Below are 20,492 nucleotides of genomic sequence, written 5' to 3' on the forward strand. Positions count from 1 at the left end.
AGTAGTACAATTCGTTAAGATGATTAGATACAATGTGCTAATGATGTTCCTGTCTTGATCCAGGGTACTGTTAAAGGATCAGGACAGGAATTGGGAGGACATTGAAAGGAAGATGAAATCGGAAAGCGATGCGCCACTCTTGAAGTCGTCTAACAAGGTACTTAAGCTTCTGCAACGATTTTTACCATTTGGCAAATGCACGACCCCGGAAGGCTGAGGATTGCTCGTTTTTGCAGGAGATCTCCGCCGTGCTACTTGAGCTTAGAAGAGTCGAGAAGCAACTCGAAGGTACAAACGACTTGGACTTCTTGGGTTTTGTTCTAGTGGATATGTCTTACCTTCAAGTAATGCTTTTGTTTGATGTTCTTGTTGGTCATAACGTGATAAAACACAGGAGAGCATTTAAAAAAAAATCCATGGTACTTTTGTGTTAACAAATGTGAAATCCATTGCAAATTTTAATGGAAGCATATTATGTTAAAGGGACAGTACAGTGTGTGTTATTAAGCACCTCTTAATGGTTAAAAAATGTATTCATTGATAAAACAATCTTGATTAAGTATGCTAAAATACATGATATATCATTGAACGTGGATGTTTCAAAATACTTGTAGGTTAAAAAAAAAAGGATCTATTTTACACAACATGAGCCTCACCTAAAGGGAACTGTCTTGCTGCTACGGGTCCCCCCAAAAAACAAAAGGCTTGTGAAAAGGTTAGGCAAAAAATCAGAAGAAAATTGTTGTGGGTTGGTCACTTTGAATCTCCGTAGTTTGTAATTTTAAGTGTGCTGTGTCGCACTCGTTTTCAGTTGCACTACTCAATACAGCAATAACTAGTGGTTAAATATTACACCGTGTCTCTTTGATTGATAGATTTTTAAGTTGTGTTGTTTTTTAAAATGTATTTAAGTTGCTGTTAGAATAAAACAAATTTGAAACTGACCAAAAACTTAAAATTAGCAAAAATGTTTACATTTAAATATAGAAATAAAATAAAAAGAATGTAGACACAATACAAATAAAATGTTATTTTTGAGAGTAGGGGGCAGAATAATAAATATTTAAATTATTAGCATAACTAATATCAATAGAACAACAAAATATAAAATCCTACTAGAAATAGTAAAATGTGAAAACTGATGGACATTTATGCCAAACTGCAAATATCTAAATATAGGAAAAATAATCACATCTAAGTGTAAATATCAAGGAATACATTGGCACCTTTACATTTGACAATAATTCATTCCCGGATCGAGCTTGTATCTAGTATTTCCCGTATCTCAAACAAGTTTATCTTGAAGAAATAACTGAAAAACAAATATTGAGTTCCAGTCCTCGCACAATCACCCAAATTAACCCTAATGTGTAAAACTGGAGTGTCATGCCCAATTTCGTTGTCACAATATGTTAACCCATTTTGTAACAATGACAATAAAGGTATATTCTATTCTATTCTATTCTATAAATAGTTTTATAAAACACATCTTCCTGATCACAAAACACACACATATGAATAAAAATAAAAAATGAGTAATAAATTAAATAAAGGGAGAGATGAAGCTGTGTGGCCCCAATCTCTGCTCGTCACGTCCGGCTCTGTCATCCCGGCTGGTTTTCTTCCTGTGACTTGTCCACTGCTGCCCGTCTGTCACTCGGACTCAGAAGGAAAGGGGTTTTCGCCGGCGCTGTTTGGTCAGGAACGGTCAGCGGTTGCCCTGGGCGTCGTGCTCCGTCGAAACATGTCTTTTCAAAGCTCTTGCCCCGCCTCACCACCACGCATCACACGATCCCCAAATTAAAATGCGTGTTTATCATGAGCACTTAACATGGAGGAAATCAGCAGTTGCCAACAGTGTTTACTTGGTGGTTGAGGAGTGATGGGGCACGTGTGACTGTTGGTATTAGTAATCGCTAAATGAAGCCTCATAAAGCAGTTAAACCCTGCAGGGAAATGCTTCACACACACACACACACGTAGGGGGTTCAAGATGAATCATTTCCTCAATTATGCCCTCATGTGGACAGAACATGTATAACATGCAATAAAATCTCATCTCATTAGCTACACCGTTTATCCTCAGTAGGGTCGCGGTGGTGCTGGAGCCCATCCCAGCAATCATCGGGCAGTGGGCAGGGGACACCCTGAACTGGTTGCCAGCCAATCGCAGGGCACACGGGGACAGACAACTCACTCGCTCATTCACACCTAGGGACAATTTGGACCGGCCAATTCACCTGAAATGCATGTTTTTGGAGTGTGGGAGGAAACCGGAGTGCCCGGAGGAAACCCACTCAAGCACGGGGAGAACATACTAACTCCGCACAGGTAATCCGGAGCTGGATTTGAACCCACGCAGGAGGTTCCCAAGACATGAACTGTGCCGCACATGCGCTAACCACTGCACCACCGGGCTGCCCTGCAATAAAATACTGAGGTGTAAATCAATCTGAATTCCAACGTATACATATATATATATATATATATATATATATATATATATATGAAAGATCTTAACAAATTGTTCTGTGGAACTTTTCTCTATGTTTGTGCTTGTGCAACATGTGAAATAACGAAGTAAAATAAAGTGCTTATTCATTTTGAATTAATTCAATGTCTGACGTTTTTTCCCCAAAGTTTTTGGCCTCTGGAAAGGTTGAGGGAGATTCATAGTGTAGCTTTGATGCTTTTGTTACAAATTACACTCAAACATAGCAAATTATTTTTGAACCAAGAAGCACTTTACTAGTTGATATTTACGATAAAAGAACAACACATGCGCGCGGGATCAGTTCTGTGGCGGAAAATGCACTTGCTAACTTGGACGAGATGATGCTGGTGGTGAGCAGTCTCGAGCACTCGGCCGTCTGGAAAACTGGATTTTCTCTCGTGTTAGGCAAGACATATATATCTCTCGGAACTAGAGGCTTGTTTGTTGAGAAGCTTCTTTATTATAAAATTGTGTGCAACATTAAAAGTGTTTGGCCTAGAAGTAATACATTTGGGAAAACTCAATGTAATTGTCTGCATTTTTGCGTGTGTGTTTCTCAGTTATCAATCTGATGCTGGACCCAGAGGGGTCGCTGGACACGGCCGCCAGCCCCAACTCGCCAACAAAAGCTGCCGGCCTCAAAGCCACAACCCCTCCCTCCCCTAGCTCCCTTGGCCCCCTGACTGAGCAGCTCAAGTCCAAAGACCTGCTGCCCGAGATCTTCCCGGGATCCGGCGAGACCACCAGACTCCCAGGATCCGACGGGGCCGTGGCGCTCAATCTGTCGTCGGTCGGCGGGGCCCCTTTCAGCCGCATGCGACCCAACGGCAAAGAGGCCCTTGTGCAGAAGTGAGACAAAACCTCCAAAACATTTCCTTTTCATTTTACGGTTTACAATGAAAAATAAAAAAAAGACTGATTGGTTATAATCTTTTATCCAAAACTCGGGCTCAGATGAAAAAATATTGAATTGAAAAAGAGGGATGCAGAATTGATTTAATTTGCCGATTTGTTTGTCATATTCAATTTTTGGTAATTTGGAAAAACAATCGAGACACGTTTCTTCATTCAAATATTGCCTGTAACCCTGAGCCATGCGACTTAGAAGCAAAACCGAGATAAAAGAAAAAAAACAATATATTAGAGATATAATTGTAATTTAATAAAAAAATCGTAACAGCTGGTTTAGTAAACTAAATAAAAGCATGTAAGATACGAGGTCAGCGAACTAATCCCCTGTCTTAATTCTTAACGCCAAATGCTAAGAAGATGATATGTACAAAACTGTTTTTAAAAAAGTACCACAAATACAAATCTGTTGATTTTCTGCCGATCTTGTCCCCAACATTCAAATAGCTGGCAACCCTTTACTTTACCTGCTATTTTTTATTGATCTTTTCAAAGAATATTGATACATTTTGTGCTAGAAACAGCAATTTCATGTTTGGCCTTGCAATAATTTAGAGTGTTTCAACACCAATTTGATTAAATACCTACCTATATGTCTGCATGATTTTTTTATTTATAAATGAATGTTATTGCTGCTATTCTAGTCTTTTTTTTTTACAATTTGCATAAATGTAATTTTAACACAGCACGGCGGCGCGGTGGTTAGCGCGTGTGCAGCACAGTTCTGAGGTCATGGGTTCAAATCCAGCTACCAACCTTCCTGTGCGGTGTTTGCATGTTGTTCCCGTGGTTGCGTGGGTTTCCTCCGGGCATTCCAAAAAAACATGCATGTCAGGTTAATTGGCCGGTTCAAATTGTCCCTAGGTGTGAATGAGCGAGCGTATTGTCTGTCCCTGTGTGCCCTGCGAATGGCTCGCAACCAGTTCAGGGTGTCCGCTGCCCACTGCCCGGAGATGGCTGGGATGGGCTCCAGCACCCCCGCGACCTTACTGAGGATAAGCAGTGCAGATAATGGATGGAATATTAATGAAGAAAACATTTTTGCTTAAAAATGGAGAAAAACCTTTCTTTTGAATAGGACAAGATAAGAAATTTAAAAGGCCTACACTATTGGCTTCTCTCACATATTGCTGAGGTATTGTGTTTGAGCGATTTGGCAGATATTAAGAAATCTATATAAACTCAATAATCTCTTTGCCATTTTTCATCCCCAATATGACCCACAAACTTTGTCCACCCCTGTACCGAGGTATAATTGTCTAAGCCTTAACATATGCAAACAGAATGCTTTAACATGATAAATAGTATGTGCTGATGTAATAGCTCACACCAACGTATTCAAATATTTACAATTTAAGTAACCGTTAAACTATTTTTCCTTTCGTGGCAAATACACTTTGACTCAAAGAGCCAACATCTCTCCAGTCAATATTTCTGATCTGAGCCTAGTGTTAGAAAAGTTTTTTATTTTTTTATTTTTCATTGTTAACTTAAAATAGGAGGAACTTTAAAACACACCTACAAATGAACACGAGCGTCCTTTACGGTCATCACCCGTGTGCGTGGAGCCTTCCTTGATCATCGGAAAGGTCCTGCCTTCAATATAAATCCTGCCAACAATCCAATGCAGATTTCAACACTTTGGTTTTGCACTTGAGTCTTCAAAAGAGCTGCAGCCTTAATGTCACATAAAAACCCGACACTTTAGCAAGAAACGGTCACATTATTTCAAGTCTACCTGTGCAGTTTTATATGCAATTCAGCCATCCGCCATTAGGAGTTTGTTTTTTTGCCTCAAGACCTTTCCTTGCCCAATTGTTAGACTTCTAGATTAGTAGCATGCGAAGAACCGAGCCTCGTGTACATGTACACGATTGTTCGTGTGGAGTCGATTTAGTGTAGAAAAACAAAACAACCACTTACCAAAGTTGACTACCTAACACACAGTTGAGCTTGTTGTTAATAACCATTTTGTCATTGCTGCCTTATTTTGAGTTGGATGCTGTGCCAGGAAGCTTGTAGCAACACTCCAAGTGTCCAGTCACTCGCCATTACTTTTTCTATTTCAATTTTCGAGAAAAGTATTAACTTGCTGTTTTGTAATATTGGATACTGATTTTTCTTTGTAGCCATTTTCGATTTGTTCGTGTCAAATTGAGCTTTAATAAGCTGCTATTCAGCACCGCTGGCTCCGTCCTTTTCCCTCCGATTTGGTGGATTTGTGTAGAAATGTACATTGTTGTGTTTAAGCAGCGGGATAAGCAACCTGCAGCAGTTTGTCCCATCGAAGGTCTTAACCACTTATCCAATGTGTTTTCTTCTAGGATTTTCTGAATTGAAGGGGGAAAACACCTCTTTGGAAAAAAGTTGCACTTTTTTTTATTTTATACATTTGTCTCCCACGGTTTCATTTTCATTTGTCCGTTAACTTTTTAAATGAAGAGAACATTTGAAATATTCGGTACCACTAGGTTTGTTTTAGTTTCTTTGTTTTCCGGTCAGTTATTGTAAAGAGATTTTTTTTTTTAAATGCCAAGTTTTATTTATTTTAATATTTTGTGGACGTTTTGTCTAAACTGCAATTTGATTGTCAATAAAACAAGAGCCACTCTTCTAATGAATGTTGTCTTCATTTGTGGACATACTAATTGTTTTCTCAAGCAATTTTAACGATTGCTTAGGGGTGGCCGAGCCATGCACACAGTCCACTCCCCTCTCTCTCAAACACGCCCAATGCGCTTAAGGTAAAAACAAACTTTTTGTTTGCAGTTTTTTGTGACATTCCTAAAAAATAACTGCTGGCCCCTTGTTTTAAAACCATCTTTGAGGAAAAATAATGAAGGTCAAAATGAGCCTCAATGAGCTTAGGTAACTGTGGGAGAGAGAGACAAGTTAAAAGTGGTATGATTGTTGATCTAGGACACAGGTTCTTGCATTTCACATCACAAAGAGAAACTAAATGGACTGAAAATGTAGCGTTTGGAGAGCAGATTTGGGGGTTTTGCTGATCTTCAAATATATGGTACAGCTCTCTCTAAAAAAAAATATCTAAATATTTTGCTATCGGGGTCAAAAAGGTTCCCGAACCCCCGTCTTGGAACCAAGCGGTACGTATTCTAAATAAAAGAAAACATTTGCTGCCAGTGGATCACATTTAATTGGCACCTTTTCACAACCACATTGATTGACTATCCACAGGAATCAAATACAAATCATCTCAACCAGGCGGCCAGGCCATGCCGCGGCCTCCGAGGACGTGGATGTGGATGTGGTAGACCGACTGGCCCCCATCTGGCCCGTCGTTGATGACGATCCTGAATCCTTTGGTCAGGCCCGCCTGTGCCGCGCACTTTTTGGCCACGATAAGCAAGTGGCCTAAAAGCTGCCGAGAGGGGAGAAGTGGCGTTTGGGTCATGACACAACACAAAAGTGTATTTCGACGTCCTCCATATGAAAAGCATCCTTACTGCAGCGTCATCGTCCTCTGCTTTGGAGAGCTGGATGATTGGCTTCTTGGGGACCACCAGGATGTGAGTAGGCGCTTGGGGGGAAATATCAGGGAAGGCCACACACTGAAACGCAAAAGGTATACGGTACTCCCTTGCTATATCATGGTTTCCCTCAAACAATTTTTATCATGCATTGTGTTCTGCATTCTATTTGGCTAAACCGTCACCCCGCCTCTTTTCTGCCTGCCTGTCAATAATGTCTTACATGTACTTTAAACGGCTTGACAAACTTGTATTACATGTGTGCAAATCTTTTTCTATTTCCCGTTTCTACAAAAGCCATCTTATCAACAAAACACTCAGGATTGACAAAAACACCAAAAGGCAGAGGAGGATGCTTTCGATCACTTACAAAGTTAGGCTGCTACTCATGTAAAAGCATTATTACAGAATTTTTTCCAATAACGTCTACATGATGGCGACAAAACGTCATCTGGAGTAAAAAAAAAAAAAAAAAAGTCCTAAAAATGTACACCACTTACTAATGCAAAATAGCGGTAAGGTCAGGGCCGTAGCCCTGCAAACGCACATATGGGCATCAAGTGCCCAGGAGGGCACCAAAATAAATCAGGGTCGTGAAAAAAAAGTGTAAAGTGTTAAGAGTGTTAATAATATCCGCTAATGTTTAAACAATACAAAAGCAGCATATACCAAATTTCCAGAGAAAAGGGGTGAATCTGCTTTGTGCCCCGGCCTATCTCCTGTCTCGCTAATGTTGGGAATTAAATATTAAAATGTATCGTTTACTATGTTGTTCAAATTAGTTATCTGACTCCAAAACCAAACACAACCTACATTCACCCAACAATGCGCGCTCGTTTCTTGATGGAAAAGATGAACAAAAATAGCCGACATTTTCACACAGGGGCAGATTTAATTTCATTAGCAATTTGACTAAGTGTACTCCATCGAAATGGCCGAATTAGTCCAATTAGTGTCGATCAAATCTCTGTGTAGCCTTCTCTGAAGTTCTCTAGCTTTTTTCCTCTCGGCTCACGTCGCCCCGCAAGATGGCGTCTCGACTCGCCCCATGGGCGTGCCAAGGAAGCCCCCCCCCCCCCTGGGCGTCGCGATGTCTGGAAAACTCTAAACAACACCGAGCGTTTCTACGTCATCAGGGCCTTGTTCTCAAAACATCGGCTGCCGTCCTCTGTCAGAGTCCTGTTATCAAAATTCCCTAGTCAAAATATTCTGCATTTGGAATGTGACCTGTCATTAAACTATAGCCTACTCTGTGAAAATCTTCATTGCACTCAATAAATGTAACTTGTATTCAATCGTATAAAATCTTTTATAGTCAAATGTGTAAAATCCTTCACCAAGAACTTTTGACTTTTTATTGTTTAATATATCGTGCATCCATTCAATATGGTTGGTGTGAAGCGTAAAGAAGAGGCGTGCCGTTTCTTTTAAAACGAAATTGGAATTAGAAAGCTTGATGCAGTTGAGAAAATGGTCGGAATGCTTTTTTTCCAGCCACGTTTTACCACGGAGGAGGACCTCTTATAGCGCATCTTCCAGAAGTAAGTTAAACTCAACTTTATTTGTCTTTATAGAGCATATTATTTTATAAAATGTTCATTGTTTTAGTACAACACAATACAGGTTACTTATACAAGCCTTTAACATAATTAGATTGTATAAACCTTAAACATAAATTCCATACAAAATATAGCACTGAAGCAACTTGCGAACAAATTCAATCTAAGGAGGATCGTCCGGAACCTAACTCGTTCGTAAATCAGGCAGCGTCTGTATTTTTTGTCAGCTCATATGACTCAATGGCCAATTGGATAAGACCGCTCTGGCGGACTGGCCTATTAGATGAGAGTCACACGCGACCGCCTTTAATACCAAAACAAGTGTGCATTTGTGCTTAGGGCACCCAAATGCCTAGCAACGGCTACGATTATTTTAGAATTATAATTTGAAAGAACAGAAATTATTTGTAAAACAACTAAAAATATAAGAAATGAAAGACCTTCATAAAGTCTAGTAGTTTTATGTTGTTTGCAATCTTCTTTTCACATTAACATTTATTTTCCAATAATGACCACATGAAAGGGGCAGCACGGCGGCGCAGTGGTTAGCGCGTGCGCGGCACAGTTCTGAGGTCATGAGATTGAACCTCCTGTGTGGAGTGTGCATGTTCTCCCCGTGCTTGTGTGGGTTTCCTCCCACATTCCAAAAACATGCATGTCAGGTTAATTGACCGGTCCAAATTGTCCCTAGGTGTGAATGAGCAAATGTGTTGTCTGTTTCGGTGTCTGTCTCTGTGTGCCATGGCAACCAGGTGAGGGTGTTCCCTGCCCAATGCCTGAAGATAGCTGGGATGGGCTCTAGCACCCTTGTGACCCTACTGAGTATAAGCGGTGCAGATAATGGATGGATGGACCACATAATGGCAAAGAATATCTAAAATAGAAAAGTGAGTTTCCTGGATCAAGTGCAATTTATCAGCAATATTAATTATTGAATTATAATTTGACAGTATAGAAATTTAGAAAACTTTATATAGTACAGTACGTTTATTTGTTAAACACTTGAACCTGTAAATACTTTTTCTTTGGTTTTAATGAATAATAGGGAGTATTTAATAAATAAAAATACAAACCCCCATGTAAAATAAGGTCTTGCTGTACTCGGAATTACTATGGTGCATTTAGAAATCCATAATTGTGCTGAACCAACAAGAAATAATTTTCAAAGATTGAACCAGAAAGATGAGATTTTAACTAACAGAAAACAATTTATCTTTTTTTCCCCTTTTTAAAAAAAAATCTTTATTCACTACCAAGTTGCCAGTAAGACCAATATGCAATTACCAAACATCCATTCATCCATCCATCCATCCATTATCTGCACCATTTATCCTCAGTAGGGACGCGGGGGTTCTGGAGCCCATCCCAGCCATATTCGGGCTGTGGGCAGGAGACACTCTGAACCCAGCCAGTCGCAGGGCACACAGAGACAGACAACTCACTCGCTCATTCACACCTAGGGAGAATTTGGACGGCCAATTAACCTGGCATGCATATTTTTGGAATGTGGGAGGAAAACGGAGTGCCCGGAGGAAACCCACGCAAGCACGGGGAGAACATGCGAACTCCACACAGGAAGGCCTGATTCCACGACCTCGGAACTCTGCCGCCGACGTGATAACCACTGCGTCACCGTGCTGCCAATTACCAAACATCTTCATATTTTCTACAAATTTGAATCACTTTGATCCTATGTAGTTTGCATTTTTCCTTGTGCTTTGTGACACTTGTTTTGTTGTGTCTCTGGGATTTAGTCAACATTAAATGATTGGAAGAATGTTTAAATTTATAACACAAATTACATTTTTATATGAAAGACAAATTTAAAAAAAACAAGTATGAAACACTTTTATATAAAAAGAAGAAGATCAAATCGGGTAAAATAAAACTAGTTGTGTAAATATAAAAAAATAAAACAATACTACAAATCTAATTGAACTGGTGATGTAATGTTTACAGACCAAATATGAAAACGGTAGAATGTAAAACTTAATTATAATCATGTACAAATCAAACACGAAGGAACGACTATTGATAAATCTCTAAAAATTACGGAACAATATGCAACATTGCCTTTAAATCAACGCGACAGACTTTTTTGCCACGTTTTCATTTGAGCATTTCCAGCCTGGCCAAAGGGGGGAAAAGTAGATTTAAAATGGAAAATTGTAGCAATTTCTTAACGTAGCACAACAATTTCCCACCGATGAAATCCAATACAGTAATCGTCAACTTGTGGAAATGGTGGATACGTTTTGGTGCACAATATGCTAGCACTAAGATAGCTTAAACCCTGCAGACTGCGATTAAAGCAAGGCGAGGGGAATATTGCAGTAGTCTTAATCTTAGCCTACCTTATCATCCTCGTAAATAAGCTTTGCAGGGATTTCTTTGCGTATGATTTTTCCGAATATTGTGTCTCCGCCAGGTTGAGCCACCTGCGCTTTAGCTGTTTCGTCAGCCATGTTGGCACCGAAGCCCCGGCTGACGGAGGCGGTGAATTGTGAACCTAAAAGGCAGCCAATTGGCTGATTATTAGCTTCACTCCAACGTCTTATCTGATTGGTCTTTGCACAAATCGAAGGCGGAAGTCAGCTTCAAAAAGTCAACATGGGCACTCGTGTGAAGGTGAGTAGTTGACGTATGTGAAATATATCGCTAGTTAACCGTTTCTGACTTCAGTAAGCTTTGTATTTGCAGGTCTTACGTGTGTTCAAGTCGCTGCACAGAACGAGAATTGCTGTGTTTAAAGATGACGAGAGAGCACTGGCAGGTCGGTTTAAATACTTGATGGCAAGTACACGCGTTGACAAGTCAAGTCATATTTATTTGTATAGCCCTTAATCACAAAGAGTCTCAAAGGGCTGCACAGACTATTATGATACCATCCCCTGATCTAAAATGTACACGAGGGAAAATAATATACAGATATTGTCAACATAAAATATAGGTTATTCATATGCTATAGAATAGAAGTGTGTTTTAAGCTTAGATTTAAACATTTCCATTGCGGTTGCAGGGAAGAGCGTTCCACAGATAGTTGAATTTGCGGATCTCTTTTTGGCTCTTGGGATCACTAGTAGACCAGCATTTTCAGAGCGAAGGCTCCGGACCGGAACATAGGGGGAAATTAAATCTAAAAGATATAAGGAAGCAAGTCCATGCATGATTTTGTATACTACCAACAGAACCTTAAAATCATATCTTAAGCTAACAGGGAGCCAATGCAGGTTGGCTAAACTCGGGGTAATGTGATCAAACTTTCTTGTCTTAGTTAAAAGCCTCGCTGCAGCATTTTGTACCAGCTGAAGGCTCTTGATTTTGGACTTAGGGAGAGCAGGAAAGTGGTGCATTACAGTAGTCGAGACGGGAGGTAACAAACGCATGAATTATAATCTCCGCATCGGACTGGGACAGCATAGGGTGAATTTTAGCAATGTTTCGAAGATGGAAAAAAGCTGCTCTAGTAATATTCTTAACATCTCTAACGTTGGTACTGAAGTCGCAGGGCACACAGAGACCGACATCTCACTCGCTCATTCATTCTTAGGGACAATCTAAACTGACCAATTAACCTGACATGCATATTTTTGGAATATGGGAGGAAACCGGAGTGCCCAGAGGAAACCCACGCAAGCACAGGGAGAACATGCAAACTTCACACAAGAAGTTTAAATCTCATGACCTCAGAACTGTGCTGCACACGCGCTAACCACTGGGCCGCCATGCTGCCCCATTTTATTTCAATTAATCAAAAATATTTGTAATGTGTTGAATGGGCATGGGCAGGCAGATGAGGTCCCAGTGTTTGGCCCATTTCTCAAACTGATTGACACCGTGAAGCTATATTAACAGTAAAATCATCAGGATCTAAAATGTAATTGCATGCAATCACTAATCACTGAAAGAGACTTTACGATTAAATTCATGTGTTTGTTTTCATTTCTCCTTTTTTTGTTGAAACGGCTGATTTTACGTTTTGAGACCACAGCACAATTTTGAAACTATTTCTCGCGCTTTGGAGAAAAAACTCATTCACAGGGTGCTGATTACAAAAATACTGTCATGGTGCTCGTACAAATTTTAGTTTATGTCTGTACAAATAAGATTGATGAACTTAATGTTGAGGTATATTATTGGATATGATATAAGGGCCCAAAGAGCTGGAAAATCCCTTAGGATCCCCATCTCTTCCACAATGGCGCTGACAGTCTATAATTAGTAAATTCATGAAAGCTGCTGAAAGCCAATGTTTATCACAAAACCACTACTGCTAAAGAAATGTTCCCTCTTGTTATGGACGCCATTTTTTGTGTAAATCCATTTGTAAGTGCTGATAATAAGCCAGCATCGTCAAAGTGCTCATGTTAAGACGGCTCCTACTTTAAAAAATGTCTGCATTTTCAATGAGGAAAAAATATTTGTTAAATAATATCGATAGTCATATCAGAATCAACTACAAAATCTTCCTCTACACCTACATGGCCATTCATAACCTCGCCCATACTTTTCCTCCCTCCCTCCCTCTCTTTCACATTGCCACGCCATACCAAACCCTCAGTTCATCATCCCCCCTCATCTTACTATACCTGCTGCCCGTCTCAGCTCCATGGGGGGCAGAGCTTTCAGGTGCTCTGCCCCCCAGCTCTGGAACTCATTTCCGCCTGACCTCCGGAATTCTGTCACCCTGTCCACCTTTAAATCCGGATTTAAAACTCACCTCTTCAGATTTGCCTTTTCTTGATCACCTGCCTCACATATCGCCCCTTTTAACTCTAATGTGTTTTCATTATCTAATTGTTTAAATGTTTTATTCTTGTTTCATTCTTGCTTTAATGTTTTTGTTACTATATGTACAGCGACTTTGGCTGTTCTAGAAGCTGCTCTGAAGTATTATTACCATTAGAATTTTTCTTCTTAAAAATAATATAATTTCAGAAATTATTGGGTAGTATTCCATTCGAAGAAATTCAAATATTTGCTAGAAACAATTTGAATGACTCATCTTTTTCTTCATATTCAAACAAAAATGATCCCGGATGTCAAGTCTTCGTTTCGATGGTTGATCCATTGGAGCAAATGACAAAAAAATCTATACCTACCTCAAATCAATTCACTGAAGTGAACTCCATCCAACACCACCTACAAAATATTGACACATTGTCGGCCCTTTAAATACAATTTTGCCCTTCCACAACTGAACAATGAAGAAAGTCATGTAATGTTGTTTTTCCTGGTTGCGATACTCTCATCAAGGCGGAAATGGATAAATTTGCTCTGTCCACAGACTGATGGAAGCGTAACAGCCAGGAAAAGTACAAAGTAAGCTGGAAAATTAATATGCATGTAATAGACAAATCGCTGGGAAAGTTCAGCAATAAAGTATGAGTACCTAAAGGTGGGATTCGTAGTTTGAAGTTTACTTGACAAGTTTGAATTAAATATTTTCGCTCTTAAGTGTATGTTAACAATGCCCAACTAAGTTCAAAATGCTTTAATTATTTTGTTCCCACCGCATCTATCTCATTCCTCTTGTTTTTACCCTCAGTGTTCTGTGCACGGAGCACATTACGCTGGAGGAAAGGAAGCGGGGGGAATGGTTCTTTTATTGTGGGGGGAAAAATAAGATAAAAAAAAGGAAGAGTTTATTCATGTGCATCCACCGATTTCACATACTTGCATGTGCAACAAAAGACACTTGAAGAGGCTGTAACGATGATTTCAGCCAGAGGATTGCGTCAGCAAGTATGATATTTTGAATTTATGGACACCACCTTTAACTTTCCACCACTGTGTGAGATCATATTTTGAATAATGCAATTTGAAAATAAGCTCCCCCTTTGTCATCCATGCAGCTGCAAAAGTGAGAATCAACGAGGAGTTCCGTAAAAATAAAAAAGAATCATCACAAGAAAACATTGAGAAGGTAAAGTATCGAGTGTTTGAATCAAAATGTGCAATCTACACTGTTTCTAACTTAATTTATTGGTCCAGATGATCAAGATGGGCTCAGACGTAGAAATCGTCCTACGGGAATGCGTGCTTCAAATGGAGCATGTCGGCGACGAAACACTTTGTAAGTCCTACACACAGAATAGCCATTCATTAAAACAATCAATTAGCATTCTCCAAAGGGTTTTAAATTGTTTTTATTCGTCTTTTTCTTTCAGTGCTTCGACCCAGAAATGAACTTCTACTAGAAAATATTCCCTATTGTGACCAGCCCAGGAAAAAGACCTGACAGAATATGAAGACTTGACCAGAGAAAAATAAACTATTAAGTTATATATCATAAGGATGGAGCTCTTGTAAAAGCTCAAGGCTACTGTATAGGGCGGGAAGTTGGCTTGTTAACGTGTTCTAAATTTCATTTTCTTTAATATGTATGATTCAATTGCAACCTGTGATTAAATTATATTGTTTTTATTTTGCATTTTATGTGTTTTTTTATGTCATGGCATTTATCTCGGTTTTGGGGGAATGATAAAATGTGTGTAGCCAAAAAACTGACATTTTGGGGAATTTTTGAGAAAACCACACTTGGATTATTTTATGTTAAGTTATGACACAAAAAACGATATTCAATTGCAAAAAAATCAATGAAAGAAATGCTAGGCCTAACACAAGCTTATTATTATTTATACATCTTTTTGTACCGCATAAAATGCAACGTTGGCAAAAGTAAGCTTCTAATCGAAAATTATCTCTTGACAGTTTCACTGTCCTAGGTGAGTTTTCTTTAGGAACAGAAACTCGTCCTGGGCTGAAAGCGTCTCTTCGGTAACTGATTGCGTCATCACCCTGCGACCGTTGTCCTGACAACGCACCTATGCCCATTTATGTTGCAGATTAGCAACATGTTAGCTTTGCTTTAGACACAAAATGGCAAAGACATGGTAAGGAGATTTTCTTCATTTGTTTTAGCTGGTTTTCCTGTTGCAAAAAAAAAAAAAACGAACACCAAGTGAAATGCTTGTGGCATTTTTATAGCACGGACAAGTTGTGGGACTTAGCCGCCGCCGAGGTCCGAAGTCGGGAGAGTGGCGGTGGAGAAGACGCCGCTGAAGGAGAAGGTTCTGGGGAGAGAACCGTCTTTCTCATTGGAAGCAAGAGTGGAGTATGTTTTTTTTTCTCTCTCTGTGGTCTACTTTTATCGTAACCACTTGTTATTAGTGTATTATTTGTTTTTGACAGGGTAAAACGTCCATTCTACTTCGATGCCTCGACAGGCGAGTATATAAACAATGCAAATGACGTATTGTAGCAAATATTCTGCAAGCTAAAATGTTGCCGTAATATCTATACACCAGGGATGAACCAGCTAAACCCACTTTGGCTCTGGAGTACACATTTGGGAGGAGAGCGACAGGACACAACACGGTGAGTTTTTCCAAAACAATAAATAAATTCATGCAACTCACAATACCCTAATCATGGAGTGGGCTGCATAGGTGTCAAGGTAAAGAGGGGCTGGGCCAGACAAAAAAACGACAGAAGAGCTGCAAAATGTTGAAAAGCATATTTCATAATGGATGAATAAAATTTTCAGATTCTGATCATGTTTTCGTAGCACTTAAAGGCACTATTTTTACATCAAAAGTGGCTCTTGGACGAAAAGAAACCGCACATAGAACCTGCTGGTACTTCATCTGTCCAGCAGATGACACCATCCATTCATATATTATCTGCACCGCTTATCCTCAGTAGGGCCGCAGGGGTACTGGAGCCCATCCCAGCTATCTTTGGGCAGTAGACATGGGACACCCTAAACTGGTTGCTAGCTAGTAGCATGGCACACAGAGAAAGACAACTCACTCGCTCATTCACACCTGGGGACAATTTGGACCGGTCAATTAACCTGGCATGCATGTTTTGGGAATGTGGGAGGAAACCGGAGTCCCTGGAGGAAACCCACGCAAGTATCGGGAGAACATGCAAACCCCACACAGGAAGGCTGGTAGCTGGATTTGAACCCATGACATCAGAACTGTGCGGCTGACGCGCTAACCACTCATCTGCCGTGCCGCCGCTAGATGGCACCAATGCACCATAAATAACCAAGAGACAATTACATTGTTAACACTGAAAGCAAGATGATACTTGATTGAATAAAATAGTTCTTTGAGTGTTTGGCTGCTAACATAAGACACATTAATGCTTCATCAAAACAAAAAATAAATGTTATGGACGCACATGAAGAAACCCTGGGAGTTTACAGTTTATGTATATGAAGTTATATTTTACCATTCAAATTTGGCGGGCCAGATTAAAAAGGTGGACGTGCCATAATTTGCTCATCCCTGCTTTAATCCAAGCCAATGTGCTTCTTGGTTGCTATCAAATCTCAAATAGCTATAATAAGAACCTATATTCTGATTTCCATCCACTCTAACCATTTCTAATGTCCCATCACAAATCCAGCCCAAAGACATTGCCCACTTGTGGGAGCTTGGTGGAGGGACATCCCTGTCAGATCTGGTGCAGATCCCCATCACCCCTACCAGCATCAGGTATCTCACGTTCACTTCTGAAATCCTCCTGGACTCATTCATCATACATTTTTCTATGACTTCTAGGTCCTTGTCTGTTATCATGGTGTTGGACTTGTCTGCACCAGCTTCTCTTTGGGCAACCTTGGACACGTTGCTGCAGGCGGCGCAGGGCCATGTGGAGCAGGCTGCCTCTAAAGCACGACAACTCGAGAAAAGCCAAACAGGCGCCAAACAGTCCGGCCAATTGGCTACACGTGTCCTGCCCAAAGACTTCCCCGTAAGCGTACAAATCCTACAAAAGTTTCTGGTTGGATGGTGTTAAATTTTAATTTTAGTAGACACTCAAACTAAAGAAAGAAGACATCAAATATTTTTAATTTATATTTATCAAATCTTCCGGGTTGCAAAGAACAGCAACATTATTGGGCAATAGTGACAATAAATAGATAATTTATAATGATCAAAACAACGAACCACAGTGATAATGAACAGTTAGCCAAAATAACAAGCAACTGCGTGCAATAATAATAGACAAACTAATTAACAGCCCTGGAAACCACAGCCATTTTCTTTGCAGGTGTTTGATAGTAAAAACAAAATAAACAAAGATTTTATCGGATGATTACTCTTCTAAACCCAAAAATGACGACGGATTACTGAACAGGACCGAGAGCTGCTCAGCCCCTTTCCAGTTCCTCTCCTCATAATCGGCAGCAAGTATGACCTTTTTCAGGTGAGGCGCTCACGAATGTACCACTCACCTTTAGATGTTTGGTTGCAAACAAGTATATAAAAATAGTGTTGTACCTTTACAGGAGTTGGCATCAGACAAAAGAAAAATGGTGTGCAAGACGTTGCGTTTCATAGCTCACTATTACGCAGCTTCGCTTATTGTAAGTTGATTTGAAAGTTATAAACACACACGTCACATTCATTCGGATGCCGTTTTTGGTCTCACCTTCTTTTCTTATTACCGCTTTCCAGTTCAGCAGCATCAAATCCGAAAGCCTTATGTCCAAGACGAAAAGCTTCTTCTCACATCTGGCCTTCAACAGGGATCCAGGGTGAACCTTTTTATATAAAATTTGTTTGCAGGTGGCAACAATATATAGTTCAGTTACGTAAAATTACGAATTCTGTGCTTTTTGGCCATTTACAACATAATAAATTATTTTCAAGTAGTTTGAGCTGATGAAAAACAGGAACAAAAAGTGAACTTAACTTCTAACAAAAGCTAAACACTAACAATGAAAAGTAAAAAAGAACGTATGCACAATCTAGTGACATTATTAAGAAGTGAATACATTTTTTTGTCATACGTCTTATAACAAAAGAAAAAAAAAACATTATTAATTGTATTGTGTTGTTTACTTTTAGTAAAACGGTATCATGTGACTCCGGCAAGCCGCTCATCATTCCAGCCGGTTCGGACTCTTTCAGTCAAATCGGTGAGCACAGCGTCCTCCGGTGGTCAACATCAGTCACGAACCATAACGGCTCATTACCTAGCGAACTACTGTATTTTTTTTATCATTCCCTTTAAGATCTGCATGCTTTTCTATCGTTTCAATCTTTCTTTGTTTACAATAGGTTCTCCTCCCACAACAGACGTGGACATCACGTCTCTCCACGCCAAGAACCCCAAAGATCTCTGGAAAAAAGTCTACGAGCGCATCTTCCCTCCAGACGTCAGCTACCTCCGTAATAACTCATGGAAAACAATATAATTGTCTTACTCTTTTTTTTTTTTCTTCCATGTGTGCAGAACACCAACGAGAAGAAAGAAGTCAAAGATCCGGCCAAGGACCCTCAATACCTTGAGCCGCAGATTGATGCCATGCGGGCCCAGAAAGATCAGGTAACGAGGACATAGGCGCCACACATTCTTTAACTAAAAACGAAAAACATCAAGATTTATTCTGAAACACACAGGTAGGAGTCTTGACCTGTAATTACCTCTCAGTCATGGGACACATACCTTTGACTTCTTGTTACCTGATCGTGCTGCTCAGTCATTGGATGAAGTCGATGGCCAATAGCAACAGTGGTTTGATGTTCACCGGATATGTGACATGATTCTTGAATATGGTATTTGCAAAAAACTGTTACTACAAAAGCTTCATTTTGGCAGATTTTCTGTCACCAGGAAGATCAAACCAAGAACTGAATAATATATAGTACAATATTACTAATGTTTGTTAAAAAAAAGAGATCATTTCTGTTTTTTTGTCCATGGAACCAAAAACGGACTGATTATTTTTGGTGATTTAAAAGAACTCCTGAGTTACAGGGCTAAGAAATTTGGAGCTTCTTTGGGCCTGGGTGTGGTCCAGAAGTTAGAATGGCTGCCTCACCCTGACGTTGTCAAACGTTTCAAATCCTAGCTTTTGTTTTGACGGGAACCCTTTTGTCATTTATAGGTCTTTAAAGGAGCTTGACAGATAATGAAACTTTTTACTCAGGACCACCATCTCCTAACTTATGGCATCTTTGCGGCCTCGGTCAGCTCACGATGCCTGTTCAAGTATGTGCATTTCTTAGACGCACTCGAATAGACACTTTTAGTAGGCGTTTGGAATTTACTTGAATCTGGCCTTTCAATATAAAGCATAGGGACTCTTTGAACTAAGTTGGACAATGTTTACACATACTTTATAGAGAAAATATTATACTCAACTTTTTTAAGGACACCTCAAACGATGCAACCCACAGGAAATGGATCTTACCTTCTATAAATTCAAACTACTTTGTGTCTGCAGGAGTTGGAAGAGTACAAGAAGAACGCTGCAAAGTCCTGGAAGGGCCTGCAACTGGATTCGTAATAACAACGCAAAGACTGAATGAATATTTGCATTTTCACTTAGCGTTTGCTTTCTAGCTCGATTGTATTTTGACGGTAAGGAATGACATCAAACATCAAGGATAATGCTTGCTTTGGAGGAAAAACACATTTACTAGTACAAAAAAGGATAGAATGATTCAGATACAGACACTTGATATTGTAGGGAGAGGACTATTTGTAGCCTACAAAATCATGATTGCAGGTCTACTAAATACGACAAACCTTATTTTACGACACCAATTACTAGAAAATAACGAAATGCGCATTTTCTGTAAAAACTACAAAAACACTATAGTGTTCTTAAATCCTTGTAGTTGACTTCCGCTTCAAGTACTTTTAATTGTATCTTGTGAATATTTATATAGACATTAAAAATAAACAATCTTTGGTACAGTACTTGTTTTGCCTTCCTTAGTCACCTACAGAAAAAGTCTCGAGTGTAAATATTTGTGCATGTGGTCCATTTGACCGAGCTAGTGGAGGATCAGCCTGTCCCGGATCTTAAAAGTGATGATGCCCAGCAGGAGAAGGGCAGGCAGGAAAGAGTAGAGGAGCAAAAAGTCCAGCGTGTAGCGCGACAAGGCACCTGGGTAGCCCTCATCCACGATCTGGTCACCTTGCGTGATGAGGCAGCCGGGCATCCCGGGACCCGAACGGTCTGAAGACGGGCCGGGACAGGAAAACTTGTGTGAGCGGCCGCCGGTG

At 39.9% G+C, this 20,492-nt stretch overlaps 5 protein-coding genes across 10 annotated transcripts in view; 3 read left to right on the plus strand and 2 right to left on the minus strand.

Moving 5' to 3' along the window:
• The window catches only part of cep170aa (centrosomal protein 170Aa), a 48,800-nt gene extending 42,780 nt beyond the window's left edge, over nucleotides 1-6,020 (plus strand). For all 6 annotated transcript variants that reach the window (XM_088350842.1, XM_088350839.1, XM_088350837.1 and 3 more), the window contains 3 exons: nucleotides 64-157; nucleotides 237-288; nucleotides 3,055-6,020. In XM_088350842.1, coding sequence (XP_088206968.1) covers nucleotides 64-157; nucleotides 237-288; nucleotides 3,055-3,347 — 439 coding nt within the window. In that variant the 3' untranslated portion in view covers nucleotides 3,348-6,020. The remainder of the gene's footprint in view (nucleotides 1-63; nucleotides 158-236; nucleotides 289-3,054) is intronic.
• Nucleotides 6,021-6,536: 516 nt separating this feature from the next.
• On the minus strand, nucleotides 6,537-10,976 carry hint1 (histidine triad nucleotide binding protein 1). The gene is made up of 3 exons (XM_088350847.1): nucleotides 10,808-10,976; nucleotides 6,871-6,975; nucleotides 6,537-6,785 (listed from the first exon to the last, which is right to left on the minus strand). The coding sequence occupies exons 1-3, from the start codon at nucleotides 10,916-10,918 to the stop codon at nucleotides 6,621-6,623; spliced, it is 381 nt and encodes a 126-aa protein (XP_088206973.1). The 5' UTR covers nucleotides 10,919-10,976; the 3' UTR covers nucleotides 6,537-6,620.
• A 41-nt stretch (nucleotides 10,977-11,017) lies between these two features.
• lyrm7 (LYR motif containing 7) lies at nucleotides 11,018-14,886 on the plus strand. Its single transcript, XM_088350846.1, has 5 exons — nucleotides 11,018-11,081; nucleotides 11,154-11,226; nucleotides 14,309-14,379; nucleotides 14,448-14,529; nucleotides 14,624-14,886. Exons 1-5 carry the CDS (start codon nucleotides 11,064-11,066, stop codon nucleotides 14,692-14,694), a joined length of 315 nt encoding a protein of 104 aa, XP_088206972.1. The 5' UTR covers nucleotides 11,018-11,063; the 3' UTR covers nucleotides 14,695-14,886.
• Nucleotides 14,887-15,187: 301 nt separating this feature from the next.
• On the plus strand, nucleotides 15,188-20,183 carry dync2li1 (dynein, cytoplasmic 2, light intermediate chain 1). The gene is made up of 13 exons (XM_088350845.1): nucleotides 15,188-15,349; nucleotides 15,444-15,570; nucleotides 15,648-15,682; nucleotides 15,764-15,833; nucleotides 16,875-16,963; nucleotides 17,030-17,222; nucleotides 17,610-17,678; nucleotides 17,761-17,838; nucleotides 17,930-18,009; nucleotides 18,323-18,393; nucleotides 18,536-18,633; nucleotides 18,711-18,803; nucleotides 19,705-20,183. The coding sequence occupies exons 1-13, from the start codon at nucleotides 15,336-15,338 to the stop codon at nucleotides 19,765-19,767; spliced, it is 1,080 nt and encodes a 359-aa protein (XP_088206971.1). The 5' UTR covers nucleotides 15,188-15,335; the 3' UTR covers nucleotides 19,768-20,183.
• abcg5 (ATP binding cassette subfamily G member 5) overlaps nucleotides 20,107-20,492 on the minus strand; it is a 29,599-nt gene continuing 29,213 nt past the window's right edge. The window contains exon 18 of the mRNA XM_088350849.1: nucleotides 20,107-20,445. Within this exon, the coding sequence (XP_088206975.1) occupies nucleotides 20,261-20,445 (185 nt within the window). The 3' untranslated portion in view covers nucleotides 20,107-20,260. The remainder of the gene's footprint in view (nucleotides 20,446-20,492) is intronic.

This window comes from Urocampus carinirostris, chromosome 13, assembly GCF_059441175.1.
Source record: "Urocampus carinirostris isolate Australia breed hairy pipefish chromosome 13, RoL_Ucar_1.0, whole genome shotgun sequence".
Lineage (NCBI taxonomy): Eukaryota > Metazoa > Chordata > Actinopteri > Syngnathiformes > Syngnathidae > Urocampus > Urocampus carinirostris.